This window comes from Brachyistius frenatus, unplaced genomic scaffold, assembly GCF_029030835.1.
Source record: "Brachyistius frenatus isolate BFR_SWC_R1_liver_20210118 unplaced genomic scaffold, ASM2903083v1 Contig_27, whole genome shotgun sequence".
In the NCBI taxonomy this organism is placed as follows: Eukaryota; Metazoa; Chordata; class Actinopteri; family Embiotocidae; genus Brachyistius; species Brachyistius frenatus.
The window spans coordinates 1,032,024-1,050,773 of record NW_027210626.1 but is presented as its reverse complement, the minus strand read 5'-3'; the positions used below and the strand labels follow the sequence as shown (position 1 = coordinate 1,050,773).

The following is an 18,750-nucleotide window of genomic DNA, read 5'->3' as shown; positions in this document are numbered from 1 at the left end:
TCCAGATGTGACAGATAGATTGCTCCAAAAATGAGGGAATGTTTGCTCAGATTCAGTTCTTCAGTGAATTTGTGTCTGGGTACGCCAGGCTAACGTCAGTGGGAATCGAACAGTGTTTTTGACCCTCAATGATACATATCGCTAAGGGAATTATATTTATGGGCCTATAATTGCTCAAAATTTCCTTTGAGTATAATTGAAGAGCCCGGAAACACATTTTATTGTTATTGTGTCATATTTAATGAGAGTGTTTTGAAAGATGAAAACCCCAAAAAGCAGCCTGGGCCTGCAGAGGAGTGGGTGTGAAATTAGGAACTGCAGTATACTCGGTGTGTGTGTGTGCGTGCCTGCGTGTGTGTGTGTGTGTGTGCGTGCGTGCGTATAAACACGTGCTTTTCAACAGCCACCTAATTAGCTCTCCCAGGCATGGAAATGAGTGATTGAATGATGTCGTGAAAAAGAGCAAATAAATGAGATGTAACAAGATTAGCAAATAATATTATCTTGTATTTACGTTTATCGAGCTTATTTTGGAAATGCTATTTTTTTTTAACACTGGCAAAATTTCAAAAGTCATGTTTCTTGTTTTGAACACATAGTTGGACATCTTTTTTCTTTGCTTTTTTGAGTCGGGTAGGAAGATTGATACCTTTGACACATGTTTGGGCTGTCACTGCTTGCAAACTGCCTAGTTCAATTACTCTCCAAGATGACAAAGAACCAAAAAAAAAAAAAAAGCATTATTTTCTGGGTCAGAGGATTTACTTCGAGAATAACCTGATCATGTTTAGCCTTTGACAAACTTCATATAGGTGTAATTACAAGTCTTAAATTATTGTCTAATTTCTATTAGGCTTTAAATGCTGCATGCCTTTCTAAAATACGTCTGATTTGTCTGGGTAAAAGATCAAATAAACTTCTTTTATTCTCTATTTCGTTCTATCTGTTAAATCAGACACGTTTCAATCGAACCCCTTAAAACTTAAAAATAATGTCGACCCTCGACAGTAAATAGAGGACGGAGATGAAAGCTGGGAGTCCTACTTGCTTTGGGTGAGGGCAGGCTGATACTTGCCATGTAATCTGTAAATTACCCTGGCTCCTGCCGAGCTCTGTGTGTGCGATAATTAAAACTTCAGCGGGTATGAGAAAGAGAGATGATTAGCATGTTTGTGCTTGCGCTGATGCCACTCTTTGGCAGGCCGTAGATATGAGTCTGGAGGCATCGCTCAATTTCCACTGTCACCTTTTGATTCCTATTGACTTTCGGTGCCGTTTTTCAAGCGGGCGCACCTTAAATATTTAAAAAGATGGCATCTTCACTATCAACAGTTCATAAGCGGATATCGCTATTTCGCATTATTGGAAGTTAACTGTTGCTTCATCTCTGCTGACAGAGGTATTACGATTCTTACTTCAAACAAAAATGCTTTGATTTTTTGTTTTTTTTTTCCTTATCAACACCGCTGTGTAATTCTGCTCCTCAGTTTGTTTGGACCTGAGTATCCAGATTGCCCCGAAGAATTATCATTTGCACCGTGTTCAGCCTGCGAGACATAATTAAGAGATTAAACCACAAGACGCTAAACAGAATTCCAGTTCAGGCTCATATCCTTATCCAGAGAGTGTAAACACATACCCGAAGTTAATGTCTGCAGCCACAGGGCACTGGGATGTGTGTGTGTGTGTGTGTGTGTGTGTGTGTGTGTGTGTGTGTGTGTGTGTGTGTGTGTGTGTGTGTGTGTGTGTGTGTGTGTGTGTGTGTGTGTGTGTGTGTGCGTGTGTGTGTGTGATGACATGAGGCTCTGAGACCACGGCAAGTAGCAAGGCACATGCCAGAGAGGTCTATCAACTCGGCCAAATGAAAGACTGATTAAAAGAGCTGATTTATGAGCTGCCAGAAGTTTACAGCTCCATTAGGAAAGAGGAAAAGCAGGCGATGAATATTCCTGAAAGAGAGACAGAGAAAGGAAGAGGGGGGGGGGGGCATTGGAAGCAATAGATTGGGAACAGAGAGAAATCTGGACAGAGAGTCGCTGCTTCATATCCACACGGTGCCAATATACAATGAATTAACTTCAGCGGTAGAAGGGCAGAGAGATCGAGTTTACTTGATAAATAATCTAACTAACTGCACATGGTGGCGCTGTATTTACCGTAAATACGTCCTTTGGCAATAAGGAAAATAATCATATTTTCTGAAAATGAAAACATTTTTTTTACTTTTATCAAAATTGGAGAATTGCCACAGTTTTGCTGATTCAACAGTAGGTTGTCGAGGGTTTAAATCAATATACTGGCTGAATCAAATATGCATGTGCGGAAATTTGTACGCAACAAAGGTGAACTTCAAACTGACCAAAGGTCAAAATGTGTGTGTTACCCCTCTGAAAGTAGAAGTCAGTAGTCGCTAAGGTGGGAAAAAGTATTTTTTTCGATTCCACCGGGAGTTAAAGATAGACACCTTTTTTTTTATTTTTGACAACAATAACAACAAAACACAGCAAACAGTATTAACGTTGTCTAACGGGTAGACCACAACAAAGAAGCAAATAGCAACAGTCAGGGCATTTAAAAGAGATGAAACAGAAACTGGTAACTAAGTAAACCAGGCCGGCAGAAGAATCTAACAAAAATGACCAAAACACATCAATAAAATCAGGCATCTAAACCCGCCGCTTCTAACAAGCTGCTTTGTGAAGCCGTTCAGAGGACGGAACGAAAAAAGGGTCGCGGATGCAATGTCAGCAACCTGCCCGGTGTGATCCGACGGTAATACGTCCACAGTAGATGAACTAAAGTAAGAATCTGTGTGTGTTTCAGGCATGCAAACCAGCAAGCCAAAAGGAAAACCTCTCATTGACCCTGGCAGCACTACTGTGTTCCCACATCTGAACAAAGGTACAAATACGCACAGTCAAAAACCGCCATGCATTATTTATTTGCTCTCTTTCATCTTTTCCACACACAGTACTTTAAATCATTGCCTTCATTTGTCAGATTCCCCGGGACAGGGTCACCTAGCAACAGCTCTCATTATTGCCATGTCAACCATTTTTATCATGGCCATCGCCATCGTTCTTATCATCATGTTTTACATCCTGAAGGCCAAACCGAGTGGCCACGGTAAGAAACAACCGCACACACACGCACTTTCATTTTAAGTTTGGCATTTGTGTTTTATGACCTCCTTTGTGTGTGTGTGTGTGTGTGTGTGTGTGTGTGTGTGTGTGTGTGTGTGTGTGTGTGTGTGTGTGTGTGTGTGTGTGTGTGTGTGTGTGTGTGTGTGTGTGTGTGTGTGTGTGTATTTGTGTGCATCTGTAGCATGTTGTTCTGGACAAGTTGTGAAAGCAGTGGAGGCTCAGACCAACAAACAGGAAGACAAGAAAGACGTCCCTGGTGAGACACACACACACACACACACACACACACACACACACACACACACACACACACACACACACACACACACACACACTAAGCAATTAAGGACACACACAGTTTTGTATGTGTGTATTGTTTCCACTGTAATAACTGGGAGTCTTTTGTTTACATGCACACAGGCACACTGGTTGTGAGCCTTCTCCTGGTTTGGATTATATTCTGGTTGTGATGTTTACATGAAAAATAAGTAAACTTGGTAATCACATAATTGTATATGTTTCTAACATTATCCACATTTTTATTGCACAACTTTTACTCTGCAGCATATTCTTATCATGGTTTCTTGAAACCTGGATGAGGTCCAGGTTTGTGAAAACAAGTTATGATATTTAAACAGCTTCAGACTAAGTATAGATGTAGTTCCAGTAATTTTGGCTTTCATCTCTGAGAAGACCACCCATGAAATTCGTTTTTTTCCCATTCCTTAATGAAGATAAATATCTTTTGCTTTTTTGTATAGTTACTGCAGTATATGGTTACTTTAGCACGATCATGCAGCGTATATACTTAAGATATTGCTTTTGTAATTCCAAAAGTATGATAGGATATATTGAAGGAGTTTCATATAACCTGGCAAAACAAAGATAAAATGCGTAAACAAAGTCAGCTATAAAACTAAATAAATTTGGTGACATTAGAGACAGTTTACGCGTCGACGATCTGTTGCTTTTTCTTCTTTAGCTTTCTTTGTGTTTTCATATCTGCGTAAATAAATAGGCTCACAGTCACCCACTGATCACGACTGTGTTCTCATTAACTCCACTCACATGCTGCGCAGTTTCAAAACTTGAGCCAACACATACTCAACAGTTCATGCAGTTTAAACTGCATCTGAAGACAAATCAGACTCCAAAAAAAATGCACTCCAAATAGTACAAACACACACACACAGCTACGTAATTACAGTAACAGGACAAACTATAATTAGGTGTTTTTTTTTTCCACTCTTAGCTTTGCAGACGATAAAATGTCTTCGGAATAGTTACACTGACACACAGTTTGCTCATCTGTTAGCTGAGGCATGAACAGATACCACCCAGCAGTGATTAACAATGTCCAACTAAATCCTGCAGCAAAATCCTTTCAAACCTTGATTCAGGTAGCTGTATGACTGGCTTATTTGGCAAGTCAAACACCGAATGTTATCTGTGGGTGAGCCTGCATCCACAAAAGTATTATCCAAAGATTTTCTTGTACTGCTCTGGGCTCAGCTGATAATTTATTTTTTTTTCTCGATTAAAGCTGCAAATTGCGTATCCTTCTGCAACCGCTGCTAAGTGAAACAACATTTCATTCAGAATTACACTTTCATCAGGTTTGAAGAGTCGCTGGATCAGTGTGTGTGTGTGTGTGTATGTGTGTGCATTAAGGGACGCGTGTTAAGATGTGCCCTACAGCAGTTGCAGGGCTGACCAAGGCCACATTAAATGTGTCATCAAACCATATCATCAAATCAAATCTGACTGGATCACATCTAAATGTTAATTCAGAGCTGGCTCCATGTGTCAGTCTAGTATGTATGTGCATATTTATGATTTGTAGCATAATGTATGCAAATGTGGGTGTGTGCGTGCAGGCTGACAGACAAGCAGTGTGATGAGTATATCGCAGTGGAATGTGAGGCGTCCAAAGCTAAAGCCATACATTGCTTTGGGCGCCGTTTATACTGACAATGATGCTCTGTTCAATTTCTCTCCCAGACTGACTGACTAACCACTTACATGTGGTGTGAATGAGAATACACACACATACGCACACACACACGCTGTTTCCGTGGTCACAGACACATTATGACTTAAAAATGTAATAGCTAAAAAAAAAAACATTATAGGGGGGGGGGGGGACTACAGTATTATTAAAGCTAAATGTCTGCATTGTTAGTTAATGTTGGGTTATCGTAAGTGGCTGTGTCGGTGTGTGTGTGTGTGTGTGTGTGTGTGTGTGTGTGTGTGTGTGTGTGTGTGTGTGTGTGTGTGTGTGTGCATGCACTTTAGATGACTGGTGTGTGTGTGTGTGTGTGTGTGTGTGTGTGTGTGTGTGTGTGGGAGAGAAGCCCATTGCTTGGAGCTCTACCGGAGCTAGCTGTCACTCATGGAGACACTGACTTAATAAGGCTCTGAGATGAAAGACACTGACACTTTAATTCACACACACACGGACACACACACACACACGGACACACGGACACACACACACACACACAGCATTTGTTCCACTTAGCTATTCACTCATTAGGCTGTCTATCCCTATCAGTATCCATGATGTAAGTGCAATTTCACATAATACTCACCGTAATCATTTTTAAACATTGTTCCGACAGCAGTTCCTCTGTTTAAGAAACCTTTTCCCCTCGGGCATCTCTTCTCCTCTGTGTATTTTACTTCATGCCAACATCTATTCAAAATTGTATGAGCAATGCAGTGTTGCTTTTGATAAAAGATTGAAGCCCACAGAATTACATCTGAGATCTTTTCTGAATTTACATGTTCAATTTTGGCATTACTGTTTCATAACACACAAAAGAGCTGTGACTTTACACACTTGAGTTTTCTTAAAGTATTTTTGTGGAAGATATTTGCCTCCATCAAGGAGATAATGTTGTTGGTGCTATTTGTTTTTTTGTTTGTTTGTTTGTATGTTTGGCAGTAACATTACAGAAAAACTACAGGTCAGATTTTCATCAAAGCAACTTAATTGTATTCGGTGTGTTATGATTACAGACATTTTTGTGTTTCACTTGTATTTTAAAAGAGCAAAAGAAAAGCTGTAAACCTGTCCTCTCTTTCGTCCTGTTAGATAATGTGGTGATCTACTCAGAGAAAGACGAGTTCGACAAACTGAAAGCGCCTCCTCAGAAGACGGTGAAAAGGTGAGCGAAACCTCTGATTCACCATCAGCTGCCCCAGACTGCTTCTATCCGAGTGAAGGAATAAATTCAGACAAAATAAGAAGATTTTCAGTAATTACGGGTAAAATCCAGGGCAGCTTAAAGTTCTAAGCAGCAGGTTTGGTATCAACTGACAAGCAGCAATTTATGAGCTCAGCGACACCACAGAGTGTACAAAACAGGGAGGATACAAAGCAGGATTGCTAATGAGTATGATCCTTTAAAGTTTAGAAAGAGGGGATGTAGATTCAAGTGAAGTGAAGAATTAGTAAGCTTTACAATGATAAAGTTGGGACAAGAGTTTACTTTTTCTTCTTTGTCTGAAGTTACAGAATGTGAAAATAACTATTTGTTAATAGACTTAGTATTTTGATCATGACAAAACTCTACATTGCACTAAATGGCAAACAGAAGTTACTTTGATCTATCAGCCTATTAACACACAAAAAACAATGTGAATCTGCATCTGTAGCATGTGCTAAATCTATTAGTAATACTGGCTATGTACAGCATATACTGTATTTATACAAAATCCTTGAGAGTGTATATTGGTGTGTGTGTGTGTGTGTGTGTGTGTGTGTGTGTGTGTGTGTGTGTGTGTGTGTGTGTGTGTGTGTGTGTGTGTTTGCATGTGGGCGTCACAGAGACTGCAAACAACACAAAAAAATCCTATAATTTTTTCAGAATCTGCCCATAATTAAGCCGCAGAACAAGTCGCTGCAGTAGTAAGCATCACTGCTGCTGGCCTTTTTGTTTTGTTTTGTTTTTGCTATCTACATTTACGCATGGTTGTAATGTACAAAACAAGTCGAGGGGTTTTTGTTTTGTTGTTTCACATGAAGCAAAGAGCCGTTATGTGGCTTCGTAGGCCGACAGAGAGGTGAGTTCGGAGGGTGTTTGACAATACAGAAGAGTCCTAAAGTCTAGCAAACACTTAGAGACGGACGGAGGGGGTGGTTGTCAGGGAGGACAGGGGTATTTATTCCAGGCTTCATGTAAAACCACCACCAGGTGAAAGCATGTCCTGGCAGACAACAAAAGAATGACAGTTTACTCGCCGCCTTCTTTCTGCATACATCTCATCCCTCGTGTGAAGACAATGCTGCTTTATAGATGGTGGCTAAAGTGTGGGAACGCTTGAAAGCGAACAGTACTTTGCACAAACCTACAGTGAACCACTGTGCTCAAATGTTATGGTGCTTCGCGTTGGCAAGCTTACATTGATACGCTTTCAAAAATACATGTAAGGGCTCTAAATTAGAGACTAGATGAGACAGACACAGACACACACACACACACACACACACACACACACACACACACACACACACACACACACACACACACACACACACACACACACACACACACACACCTGAACACCAACAGTGCTAAATAGTGTGGTACAGCAGCATGCCAGAGGATGTGCTAACTCACTGCATCAGCTGCCAGAGTGGGTGTTAGATGTCCGGGAAACAATGCCATTTTGTGTGTGTGTGCTCGGTGGAAGAGCGAGGGACAGCGAAACAATGGCATTCTGTGAGCATCTCTGTCAACAAGGTGCTTTTGCAAGAAAATCCAGGGCAGGCAGAGTGAGGGAGAGGACGGATAATAAAATGATATTACATGGTATCATGTTGTAAAACACGGGGCTATTTCAGTCAATCACAGGAACTGCTTAGAAACATCAGCGGCTGTGGCAACAAAACAGCATTCTTCTCCGGTTCGTTGTCGTTTGTCAGCTTTCCTGTTCAGCTTGCAGAGACACAAGTCATCCTGTGTGGATTAGCTGTCATCGTTTGCATATGTAGTGCGACGGTATTACGGTAGATTTTGCTTTTGAAAACAAAAATTGGTATTTATGCACGGCTATGTCTGATAGGGATGGGAATTTCAAGCATAAATAATATTATTAAAAATACCACCTTCTGATGGGAGTACCAGGCACCAATAAAAACAAGGGGGAAAAAAAGACAAAAACTAGTTGATTGTTTATGATTTAATGACTATTCAAAAATTCATTGTGAATCATGACCCGTCCCCAATGTCTGAGTGTAAAGCCACAGATTGTGAGGAGAATATTAGAGAGGATAAAACTGATATACTGGGGAATAGTCAGGTTTCAGTTTATTTGGCAGCTCTCACTAAAACTAATCCAGTTGGATTGCAGCTGCCTAGGAATTAACCTGGTTGCTTAACCCACCATAAAACTGCAGGTTTCTATACAGTTTTTTTTGTACAGCTTAAGCAAACAAGATATAAAGGTGGTAGTTGGCCAATAGACTGCCAGCTGTGGCCTTGTGACTGGACATGAAAGTTTTCATTGATCTGCTTTTTGGTAAGAAAGCCAATAATTGTATTTCTGAAGGAGTCAGAATTCAAAAAATAAATCAAACTTCTGTCTACAGCAGGGGTGTCAAACTCATTTTAGTTAAGGGGCCACATACTGCCCACTTTGATCTCAAGTGGGCCAGACCAGTAAAATCATAGCATAATAACGACAATATTTCTCTATGTTTAAATCATTGGTGAAGGTTTTTGGATGATAAACCCTATTTTAAGGTCTTTCTACAATAAACTAGAAACATAAAGACCAAAAACTCAGACATCAGCCCACTGTTTATCTGCCTGGGCTCTCCTCTGCAGATTCCCTAGCAGCGAGCGCTTCTTCCTCCGGAGCAGACATCGCATTTACGCTGTTTTTGAAGCAATTACTGTATCGATTAAAACAAAATTACAAAACGTTTGTACTCGTAAACCTCCATATTCTCATGGAAATGCAATTTATGTCTTTCTGTAATTTTCACACTTAGCAAAGTCATCCGGCGGGCCGAGCTGGACCCCCTGGTGGGCCGGATGCGGCCCGCGGGCCGTATGTTTGACACCCCTGGTCTACAGTGTACGAAAATGTGTGTTAAAAAGCTGATTTGAAGGAAAAACGTTCTTCAGTGCTGCCCCATTACAGTGCTGATTAAAGCTTCCGCTGGAATACTTACAAACATTTGGACAAAAATGAATGTGCAATCTACAACTCTCCCGTTGCACATTCATTTGCTACCTGTGTAACTTTTTGATGAAAATATTACAATATGGGCAAAATCTTCGAGACCAATCACGTTCGAAATAATTCCCACCCTACCAACAGCAATAATATATGAATGCACGTGTGTGTGTGGGTTTGTATGTTGCAGTGAAAACGACGCGTCGTCGGAGAATGAGCAGCTGTTGAGCCGCAGCATTGACAGCGACGAGGAAGCGGCATCGGAAAAACAGGGATCAGCAGAGACCGCAAACCCCAACCCCAAATCATGCCTCGTCAACCTGGGCAACAAACCTGACCTCTGCCTGCTCTCTCTGGGGCTCTTGGACCGCGGCCGCGCCTGCAATGGCACCTCCGCCGTCGCAGCCACCCAGGGCAATAACATCCCGAGTACCAACCACATCAACAATATCAACCACATCGCCAACAGCAACCACATCAGCAGTGTGAACGCAATGAACAACAACAATAAAACTCCGGGGGTAAGAAGATGGGTCTTTATAAGACTGTACTGCAGTAAATGTGATTATGTACAGATTCTCTGTTCAGCATCATCTGGAAATCTCATAGTACTGTTTTTGTTTACCACACAGCTGCTACAGAGTCGAAGGAAAAAGATCCTAGATCTGTATGCCAGAGCCTGCAATGTGACTGAGGGTAAGTCTGTCACACAGAGGAAAGTATACCCTTTCCAAGCCTTGTAACAAAGAAATGATTTCAGTGAATGCTGTGAAGAAATGACTAAGGGAATGAAATGTCCCCCCAAAGAAGTCATTACCTCACTTCACTGCTGATAAATATTTGTCATGAATGGCCAATTAATGCCACAAATGTGTTTTGTTAGCCGTTTTGACCTTCTCGACATTGCGTTCATGAGAATGGGACGGACTGACAGGACAGACGTGAGGACACAGTGACCTGGACGTTAGTCCATCAAACCCTCCATCAAATGTTTTGAACCGAACTTTGATTCCAGTTCTTGAATTCTCGTCCCTATCCAGGCCTGAGCCCCACGGAGCTTCCCTTCGACTGCCTGGAGAAGGCCAGCCGTATGCTGAGCTCCTCCTATAGTAGCGAGGCGGCCGTGGTGAAGACCTGGAGGCACCTGGCAGAAAGTTTCGGGCTAAAGCGCGACGAGATCGGCGGCATGAGCGACGGCCTGCAGCTCTTTGAGCGGGTGAGCACGGCGGGCTACAGCATCCCTGACCTCCTGACCCGCCTGGTGCAAATCGAGAGACTGGATGCAGTGGAGTCGCTGTGTGCAGATGTGCTTGGCAGCAGCGAGGTGTCTGGACGGCAGGGTATCAACAGTTTTCACAGCCAGTTGGTCTGTCCTTCCCCGTGCCCATCTCCATCCCAACGCTGCGCCAGTGTCTAAATATGTGGTGGAGCAGAGACTTCAGAGACTCGGGTGCCTTACAGTGCACATGTATGTAAGGACAGATACTGCTCTGACAAGGAGGACAGCACGTATTAGAGGACACATTACCCTATCACATGAAGAATGTCTGTGGGCTTTTCCGTCCACACCCCCTTTTTTCTATCAAGAAGCTAGTAGTCTGAAATAGTGTGAATTGTCTTAATTTTCTATTTTACTTAAGTGCTACAAAGTTTGAGAAAAAAAAAAAATCTAAGACCTCAAATTGAGATTATTCTCTAGTTTGCAATTTCAGAACTAGTTTCTATTTTATTTTATTTTTTCGGTCTCTTATGCTACCAATTTTTTGTGTGCGCTGGATGTACACAAGCTTCTTTTTTTAATTTTTTTTTTAATTTCACAGCAAAAAAATCTTTTAAAAAGATGTAATGCTTATGGAAATGGTCACTGAGCAGCTCCACTACAGCAGTGGCAACTAAGTGCCTTTATAGGGGAGAATTTAGGACTAAAACTTTGTGCTTCATCTCACAGTTGACGTAACCAGATGTTTGTGTCGATATCAAGAAAGTGACCTGGTTTAACCGCAGTATCAGTTAGTATTCAGAGCTGCGCCTTTGGCTGTGTCATCACATAAGAAAGACAGAATATATGAGCTCCCTATTTTGAATGCAACCATAATGCCCAGCTGGAAATGCTGAAACATAATTCAGCTCAGTTTAAAACTGGTAAACTCGCCTGTGGACTTTGGGCCCTTGTGGACGCCCCTGTGTCTCTTGCTGAATCGTGATTTAACCAGCACAACAGTAGGCAAGAGTAGATCCTGACGTTTTCGATTTTTAAGGATCGCGTCATTTCTGGGTCGACTTTGCAATCGATCTAAATTAATCTAAAACACCAGCTCAGATGTATTCATTGATTAACATATGCACGGTAAGTCTGGAAACATTGATCACAAGCAGATGTGGTGTGCGGAAATGTTCAACCAACCACCTTACTAAAAAAAATACAGCCCGAAAACACGAATTTTTGGGTGGTTTGTTCAGCGTTGGGAGCATTAATCCCACACACTGGATGAACACAGTATTACTCTGCAGCCGACGCACACGCGTCCACACTCCACTGTCTACAGCTTTAACAGACACATCAACAAACTGCAGCTACTTCCTCAGCGGTGACCCAGTCTGTGACCCCCCCCCCTCATAATTCAGCCTCTTCCCCTTTACTCCCCTTATACCTCAATACTGCGGTCTCGAGCTGCCGCCAGCCCTAATTATTTGGCGTGTGGCTGCCCAGGGCCCCTAATAGGCTGAAGTGTTGTGGTTTACAGAGCGGGTGCAAAGTGCCTGTGATTTCCAGCACCTAATTAAGCATTTAGGGCCACTTAACCACTGAAAGCCCAGTGGAAAAGCAGTAAAAAAATCCGGCATTTAAAAGAGCGATGCCGGGGCAGAGGAATGACTAAGTGCCTCGAGGGTTACTGTGCTGTGAACGGCGTAAGAACGCTGCTGGTCGTGGCGGAGGTAGCGCTACGGTTGCCCTATAACGCCTGATCTTATTCAGCTTTTGTGGTTGGCTCAGTCATGCTCAGACAGGATTTAAGCTCCCCTCTGCCCTCTGGGACCAATATGGTAAATGAGAACAATATGCAGTTGTGTGAGTTCTGAAAAGCAGCTGAAGCCGGTTAGGTGTTGTATGTATGGTGCAGAAACTGTAACTGTTAAAACCTGATGCTTATCTGAGCATCAAATCGTGAACAGCGATGATGTTCATAGCGAAGATGCTGTAGGTAAGGCTCCCTGTTAATGTAGCAGTTAAGCTTCAAAACTCAGCAGTAAGCTCCGAAGTCCAAACAATACCAAGGCTCGCTTTGATCTCATTTCTTGGGGATAGGGCTGATCTGTATCTGATGCCTGATGTTGTCTGCATAATGTTCCATGACTGATCTGCTCAGAAGTTTTTGCTTTCCTGATTCCTTTTGTTCATATTTTACAGTGAAACTTGGAGCTGGACTCCAGTATTTTCAATTAAGTAATATGCATGCTCTTTAAGTATGCATGAGATGCGATCAAAAGTTCAGAGACTGAGCCTGTAATAACCAGAAAACATTCCTTTCAAAGTAGTCCACTTATGCAGCGATACAGCAACTATCATGCTTACAACGCTCCCCTGGAAGTTCTGTTCTATAAGCGTGCCAAACACCATTTGCGATTTGCACTAGATCCCCTCCACAAGTATCAAAATGGCGGCCATTAACCGGGAGCCAAATCCGGCGAGTGCGGGTGGGAGAAAACGACGATAGCGATGTTGTCGGCGAGAAAATCTCGCCATGAAAATGCGCCGGGAGCGGGCGCGTTGACACGTTAGACAACCAAAATGCCATCCCTGCACAGTTTAGATCGTTTTCACCAAAATTTTTATTTCAGATGCCTCAGAACGTCGCGGTAGAATTTGCTTTTGAGAGTCTGAACCTGGAGGACGAATTTCCTAAAGTTTAATACAAAATTTCTGCACACTCCTCAAGTGTCAATCAAGGAACTTGGAATATTTAGTCATGAAGGTTATTGCTTGGCCCTGCTTCATGCGCATCACTGTGCAACGCTCTGTTCATGCGCAACAGGAACCGTCTCAGAGCTTTCTGATCGCACCAAGTATCCACAGTTGGTTTGTCTCAAATCTAAAGCTTACATTCCCATAGGGGTTGTTGTCCTCAAATCCATTTCACTTCCAAAAATATTTGTTTTATGTTGTTTTATGATGTTGAAATGTTGTAAAAAAAAGATGAATTGGTTGATTTAAGTGAAATGAAATGGATCCTGTTTTCAGATAATACGCAGAAGCCAAACATGAATTACTTACCTCAGTAGCACATACAGTGTAGTAGAACACATAGAAACAGACAAACTCTTCACAGAACCAAAGTGTAACTGTATATATAACTTATTATTGTACATAAAGTATACCTTAATAAAGATGTATAGCAGAAACAACATGGCATTTGAATTTAATGCAGTAACTGACCGGTAAGTATTACAATTTTATCATCACGGTGGATCTCGGATGAAATCTAATAAAATGATTTTTTTGTAAAATGTGTTATTCTGGCTTGGACCAGCTGCTTGACTTGGGGCAGTACAAGTTATAGCTTTCACATACATTTTACAGGCATAAAGGGGGACCAAGGACAATCACACACACCAACTTGATGAGGCTAACGAGGGGCAGGGAGGGGAGGGGGAGGGGGGTAAGGTCAAAGTTCATCACCCATAAAATTTTGACAGGTGGTACTGCATTTCTCTTTCACAGATGGTTGTTTGTCAGCCAGTACTGCTGACACCGACATGGTTGATTAATGGTTTGGAGACACCAAATGGAAAGTCTCTAATCAAAACATTTTCCAGTTCAGTCAAACATTTAATTAAAGGTCATTAAATGTGACATATTAACTGGGTGGTTAGTCAAATAGAAGATTATTTCATTGGAAAAAGACTGTGGGACAAGATTAGAAGACCATAACTTCATTTACTCATTACATCTTGCCCTCAACAGCACTTTTATCTCTTCTGCTGGCTTGCTACTGCAAGTCATGAAGCCAAACAAATCCTCCTTCACAAGATAATCACTTATAATTGCACTGCTGTGCTTGTAAGGATTCCATTCAGAGTAAATGCAGAATTTCTTTTTATGATTTGCAGTTACTAAACGATAAAAAAAAGAACACAAAACTTTGTGAACTACATTTTACAAATGCTAGATTTGTGTGTGATATTTCTAGTTCCAGAGAATTCACAATAAGAGTTGCAGCAGCATAAATTTAGAAAACCCATCTACTGACTCTATGCTTTTTATACTAACGATTTTTCCTCCACCAACTTGACATTAGTCTCTGCAGCGGCAGCCGTCACCTCTGATCGGGCTTTCACTCTGTGTGGGTGTGTATTTGTGCCAGAATTCCAAAGGCCTCAGCTAAACAATGAGGTGTGTATGTGTGCTGGATTGGGATCTTACAGCTAGCTCAGAAAAGGTCTGTCTGGCAGCAGAAACATATCAATGCTGCTCTGGGGCATCGGGACAGACCGGGACGTGTCTCTCATCGTGTTTCAAACACCGCTGCCCACAAATAGTCCTTCCCACTTCAGAGGCCTTTTAGTTCGATAACAAACGCATCGAGTCGGCACACACATGTGCATAAGTGTGTGTCTTCAGGGTCTGTTTTTGCGTCTTAAGAACTTGGCATGGCTTATCTTTAAAAAAAAAAAAAAAAAAGACGATGAAGACGCAGAGAGCCTCTTCAGGGCAAGGAGTGCCAACCAAGAGAGTAATTAAACCTCAGCAACACCTTTACCCCCAAGACAACACATACATGCACACACTCATCCCTTTCAATCACCTGCAGACACTTCAAACAGCCGAGTGCATGAGGTGTCCAGACCTCAGTCAGGTGTACTTTCTAAGACTTGTTTGGATCACAGCTCTGTCTGTCTGGAGAACAAGAGGATCTGTGTTTACGCGCTTAACAATCAAATTACTTTTAACAGCAGCAAAATTTCGCAACTACTGTTTTAAAGGAAATATCCACAGACACGCTGGCTCAGTGGCAATGCTTCTTGCATTTACAGCAGTTATTTTGAAATATAAACATAATCCGTGCAACTGTGGAAAAAACAAGGTGCTTGCTTCCTTGCCAAGAATTGTATAAAAAGATCAAAACACTCATGCCGGTGTGTTAAGTGCAGTGAAACACAGGAGCTGATTAGTTCAGCAATAAAACTGAAAAAAAGGGCACTGCTAGCCCGGCTCTATACAGAGTTCCAAATCGGCATAACCACATCCCTAAAGCTCACAAACCAACACATCTCATTCTAATGTACATCATGTAAAAATGACAAGTGGTTTTAAAGGCTGTAACTACTTGTTTCTTTTTCACAACAGACAGGTTGAGAGACTGAACAGAAAAACAAGTGATGGGGAAAAAAAGGGTCGAAATGAAACTATAGGCATCCAAGTGTAGCCATCACAAGCTGGCCTCCTTGAGGATTATAAAAGGTAAGAAACCAAATAGGAATACAGGAATACACACCGAGCACAACAACATATCAGGAAGTCCACGGAGAAATGCAGACAGCCCGTATTCAGCGACTGTGCTATTTGGATCTTCATACGTTTACGACGTCACAAACGCCCGCTTATGTAATATGTCTGCCCTCAGTACGGCCGACTGTCCAACCTTTAACGTAGAAGTAAACAGAGTGATCATTCTGTCTCAAAGCTAGCAAGTTAAGACTGAAGAAAACCCCGTGGAAGGCTTTAACATGCTTTCACTCAGACATGAGCCAGCCAATCAGAAGAGAGGGTCACTGATATCAATGTGCCTTGAAGACACAGAGACAAAACAGCCTGTTTTTGGTGGAGCTCCAGAGGGAAGCTTCAGAAAGCAGATGTAAAAGTATACAGAGATGTTTTTTGGTACTTGAAGTCACACAAGTATCTTGTTGTGGACATCGAGAGAGCAAATAAAACACTGGAAAAGAAGGATAAGACAAGTAAAAACAAACTTAAAGTTGGAAGCCAGTTGTACGCAGCCTGTCTACCATGTATAGCCCCTTACAGCTGGTTCCAATCAGCTCCGTCACACAATTGCTCATTTACAGTCAGGTATACTACCAGAACCTCCATGTGCTTTTTGCATTACTCAAGCAGCATATTTATGCAGATTGCAGCTGGTGGAAATAACATATATTTGGTAGTCTGCCACATGAAATTGCTGATTGACTTGACTTTATGGTTTTGCTGAACTGGAACCGCTGATGTTTCCCCCTGCCAGCCTCATCCCACCCACTAAATAAAATTTTAATAAGGTTTACCAGCCAGACCAGAGCTGGGCGACTTTTGGGGTAATTTTCAGAATTTTTGGCCCACTGAAAGAACCCAAACATAAATCAAGATCAGCGTATGAAGTAGTGCGGGTTGATGCTGTCCAGAGTAGATTGGCAGAGTTAAGGCTGTTAGGGAACACGGCTATGCTGAATGCAGTGCAGACCAGACGTAACTGCCATCATAAAAGTAAATAAATCAGCTGTTGACAGTCCCTGGAGTAGACACATAGGCAGTAAGGCCTCATTAAAGTGATGCTCCACCCAAAATCTATTTTACTGTCAAACACTCATCCCCCTTAGCCCAGAGAGACAGCTGTAAAACATTTGTAGATTCCTTCACCTTGAATTCATGTCAGCTACAATAAATCCCAATGCTGAAAAGTTAAAAGAAATCAATTGAAACTCTGATCTCCGTCAGCACTGTCCATCCTTGCTCAATGTGTTCCAGTCACGTCTTTGCCAAATATACAGTTCCTGTCAACATCATTGCTCTCCTGAAGCCTCGTAACTCAGACAGAAGGTTTGCATTAGCTGTATATATACTCAGTGGCCACTTTATTAAGAGCACTTCAAATGCAATCCAATGTGAGCTCTGCCATAAAGGAAGGAAAAGATTATGGCTATGACAATGGAACATATGGTGAAGGTGTGTTAGGGTTCAGCAACTAGGTAACTTGGTTAAGGTTAGAACAAAAGTTATTATTGGGGGAAATAATAAGGTGAAATCATTTTTTTCTAAAGTTGGACATACATGTTAAGGTAAAGATTCAGTCTCAAACTTGAGAATACAAATGTGTAATCAAATATTCTAAACTGAGGCTTTACTAGATTTTTCAAGCTTTTGACTATCCTACATATGCCATGGCCTGATCATAGAAAATGTAGAACAGTCAAAAACACAAAAAAAGACTGAGTGAACTTGAATTCACAACATTTGATTACAAATATATATTTATTTGTGACGTCATTAGAAGTGGTGGACTGCAACATACTGGGAGGTACTCCTTATGTTTTGTCCGTGAATTCATGCTCGAGCTGTTGCATTACATTACATTGGCGTCCATACAATATTTCTATACTTTCTCTTGCTGTCTCTAAAAATCTTTGAATGTTTGAGCTAAAGTGTGGACAAAATTGAGGTGCCAGGTGTGTGAAAGAGGGACTTGGAGGTGACTTAATTTACTGCATTGCAGTTTACTGAAAGTCCGGGATTACTTGATTTGTAATCTCACCACATGACATGCACGTGTTAAACAAGAAAATCTCTCGGGCTGCATGTGTTACTATTCTGATCAATAGTTCCAAACTGTAGGTTTCCCGAAGTGACAGATGAGTTGAGATTGGAGGCAGAAAGTGATGTGTGACTCGGAGGGAGAACAGACAGATGATGAAGACTCAGTTGGGTGAAAAGATTACGATCTTGACAGAGGGATTTTGTTGACCACACTACATCTGCCTTGACACCGTATTATGAAGACAAAGATTTTTGAGGTTTGATGCGGAACATGTTGAACAGACACTTTGACAGACAGTTTGCGGGAATTGCCCGAATATTTCCAGAAGCACAAACTCATTCAATGTCTTGTTTTGTGTGATGACGGACCTAAAGTTCTGATCCAGAAAATAACTTTGTAAAATTGGTGGTACTGTTAGAGGAGTGTTGTTGTGTACATGCGCTACAGTTGCTTATAAAGTCTGATGTTTAATTTTGATATCATCCTCAAAAGAAACAAATATTTGGCCGTGAAGTTCTGCTGCCAAAATCACCTCTGCTTATGGTTCTTTAAAGTTGGTAGCAAAGTTGCAAAAAATGTAAAGACATCTCCCTGGATTTAATCAGGGAGATTTGCTTCATTAGTGGAAAGGGATTTTCATTGTTTTGGTCCTACATTCCTGTCCTTGCAATTTAGTTTTACTCCCACCGAATAATTACAACAGTGCAATATTTTTTTTTAAAGAGCACTAAAACGAAATTGTTCTCCAGACCTTATGTATATAAACTAAACTTTTAACATTGTTCTTGCACGTGTTTTGGAGTCAGCGGTTAAAAACCAGAGTAATTTGGGATAATAGCATTCCTTATCATTAAATGGGCTCAAATGTATACTACAGCTAAATCTTGAATCTT

General features: G+C 41.5%; 1 protein-coding gene across 2 annotated transcripts in view; it reads left to right on the top strand.

Annotated features, from left to right (window-relative positions):
• edar (ectodysplasin A receptor) overlaps nt 1-13,736 on the top strand; it is a 39,250-nt gene extending 25,514 nt beyond the window's left edge. Inside the window, exons 6-12 of one of the 2 annotated variants that reach the window (XM_069698506.1) lie at nt 2,824-2,901; nt 3,001-3,126; nt 3,325-3,399; nt 6,241-6,313; nt 9,523-9,853; nt 9,965-10,028; nt 10,373-13,736. In XM_069698506.1, coding sequence (XP_069554607.1) covers nt 2,824-2,901; nt 3,001-3,126; nt 3,325-3,399; nt 6,241-6,313; nt 9,523-9,853; nt 9,965-10,028; nt 10,373-10,749 — 1,124 coding nt within the window. In that variant the 3' untranslated portion in view covers nt 10,750-13,736. The remainder of the gene's footprint in view (nt 1-2,823; nt 2,902-3,000; nt 3,127-3,324; nt 3,400-6,240; nt 6,314-9,522; nt 9,854-9,964; nt 10,029-10,372) is intronic. The other variant, XM_069698507.1, reaches the window with a different exon arrangement.
• Nucleotides 13,737-18,750: the final 5,014 nt, after the last annotated feature.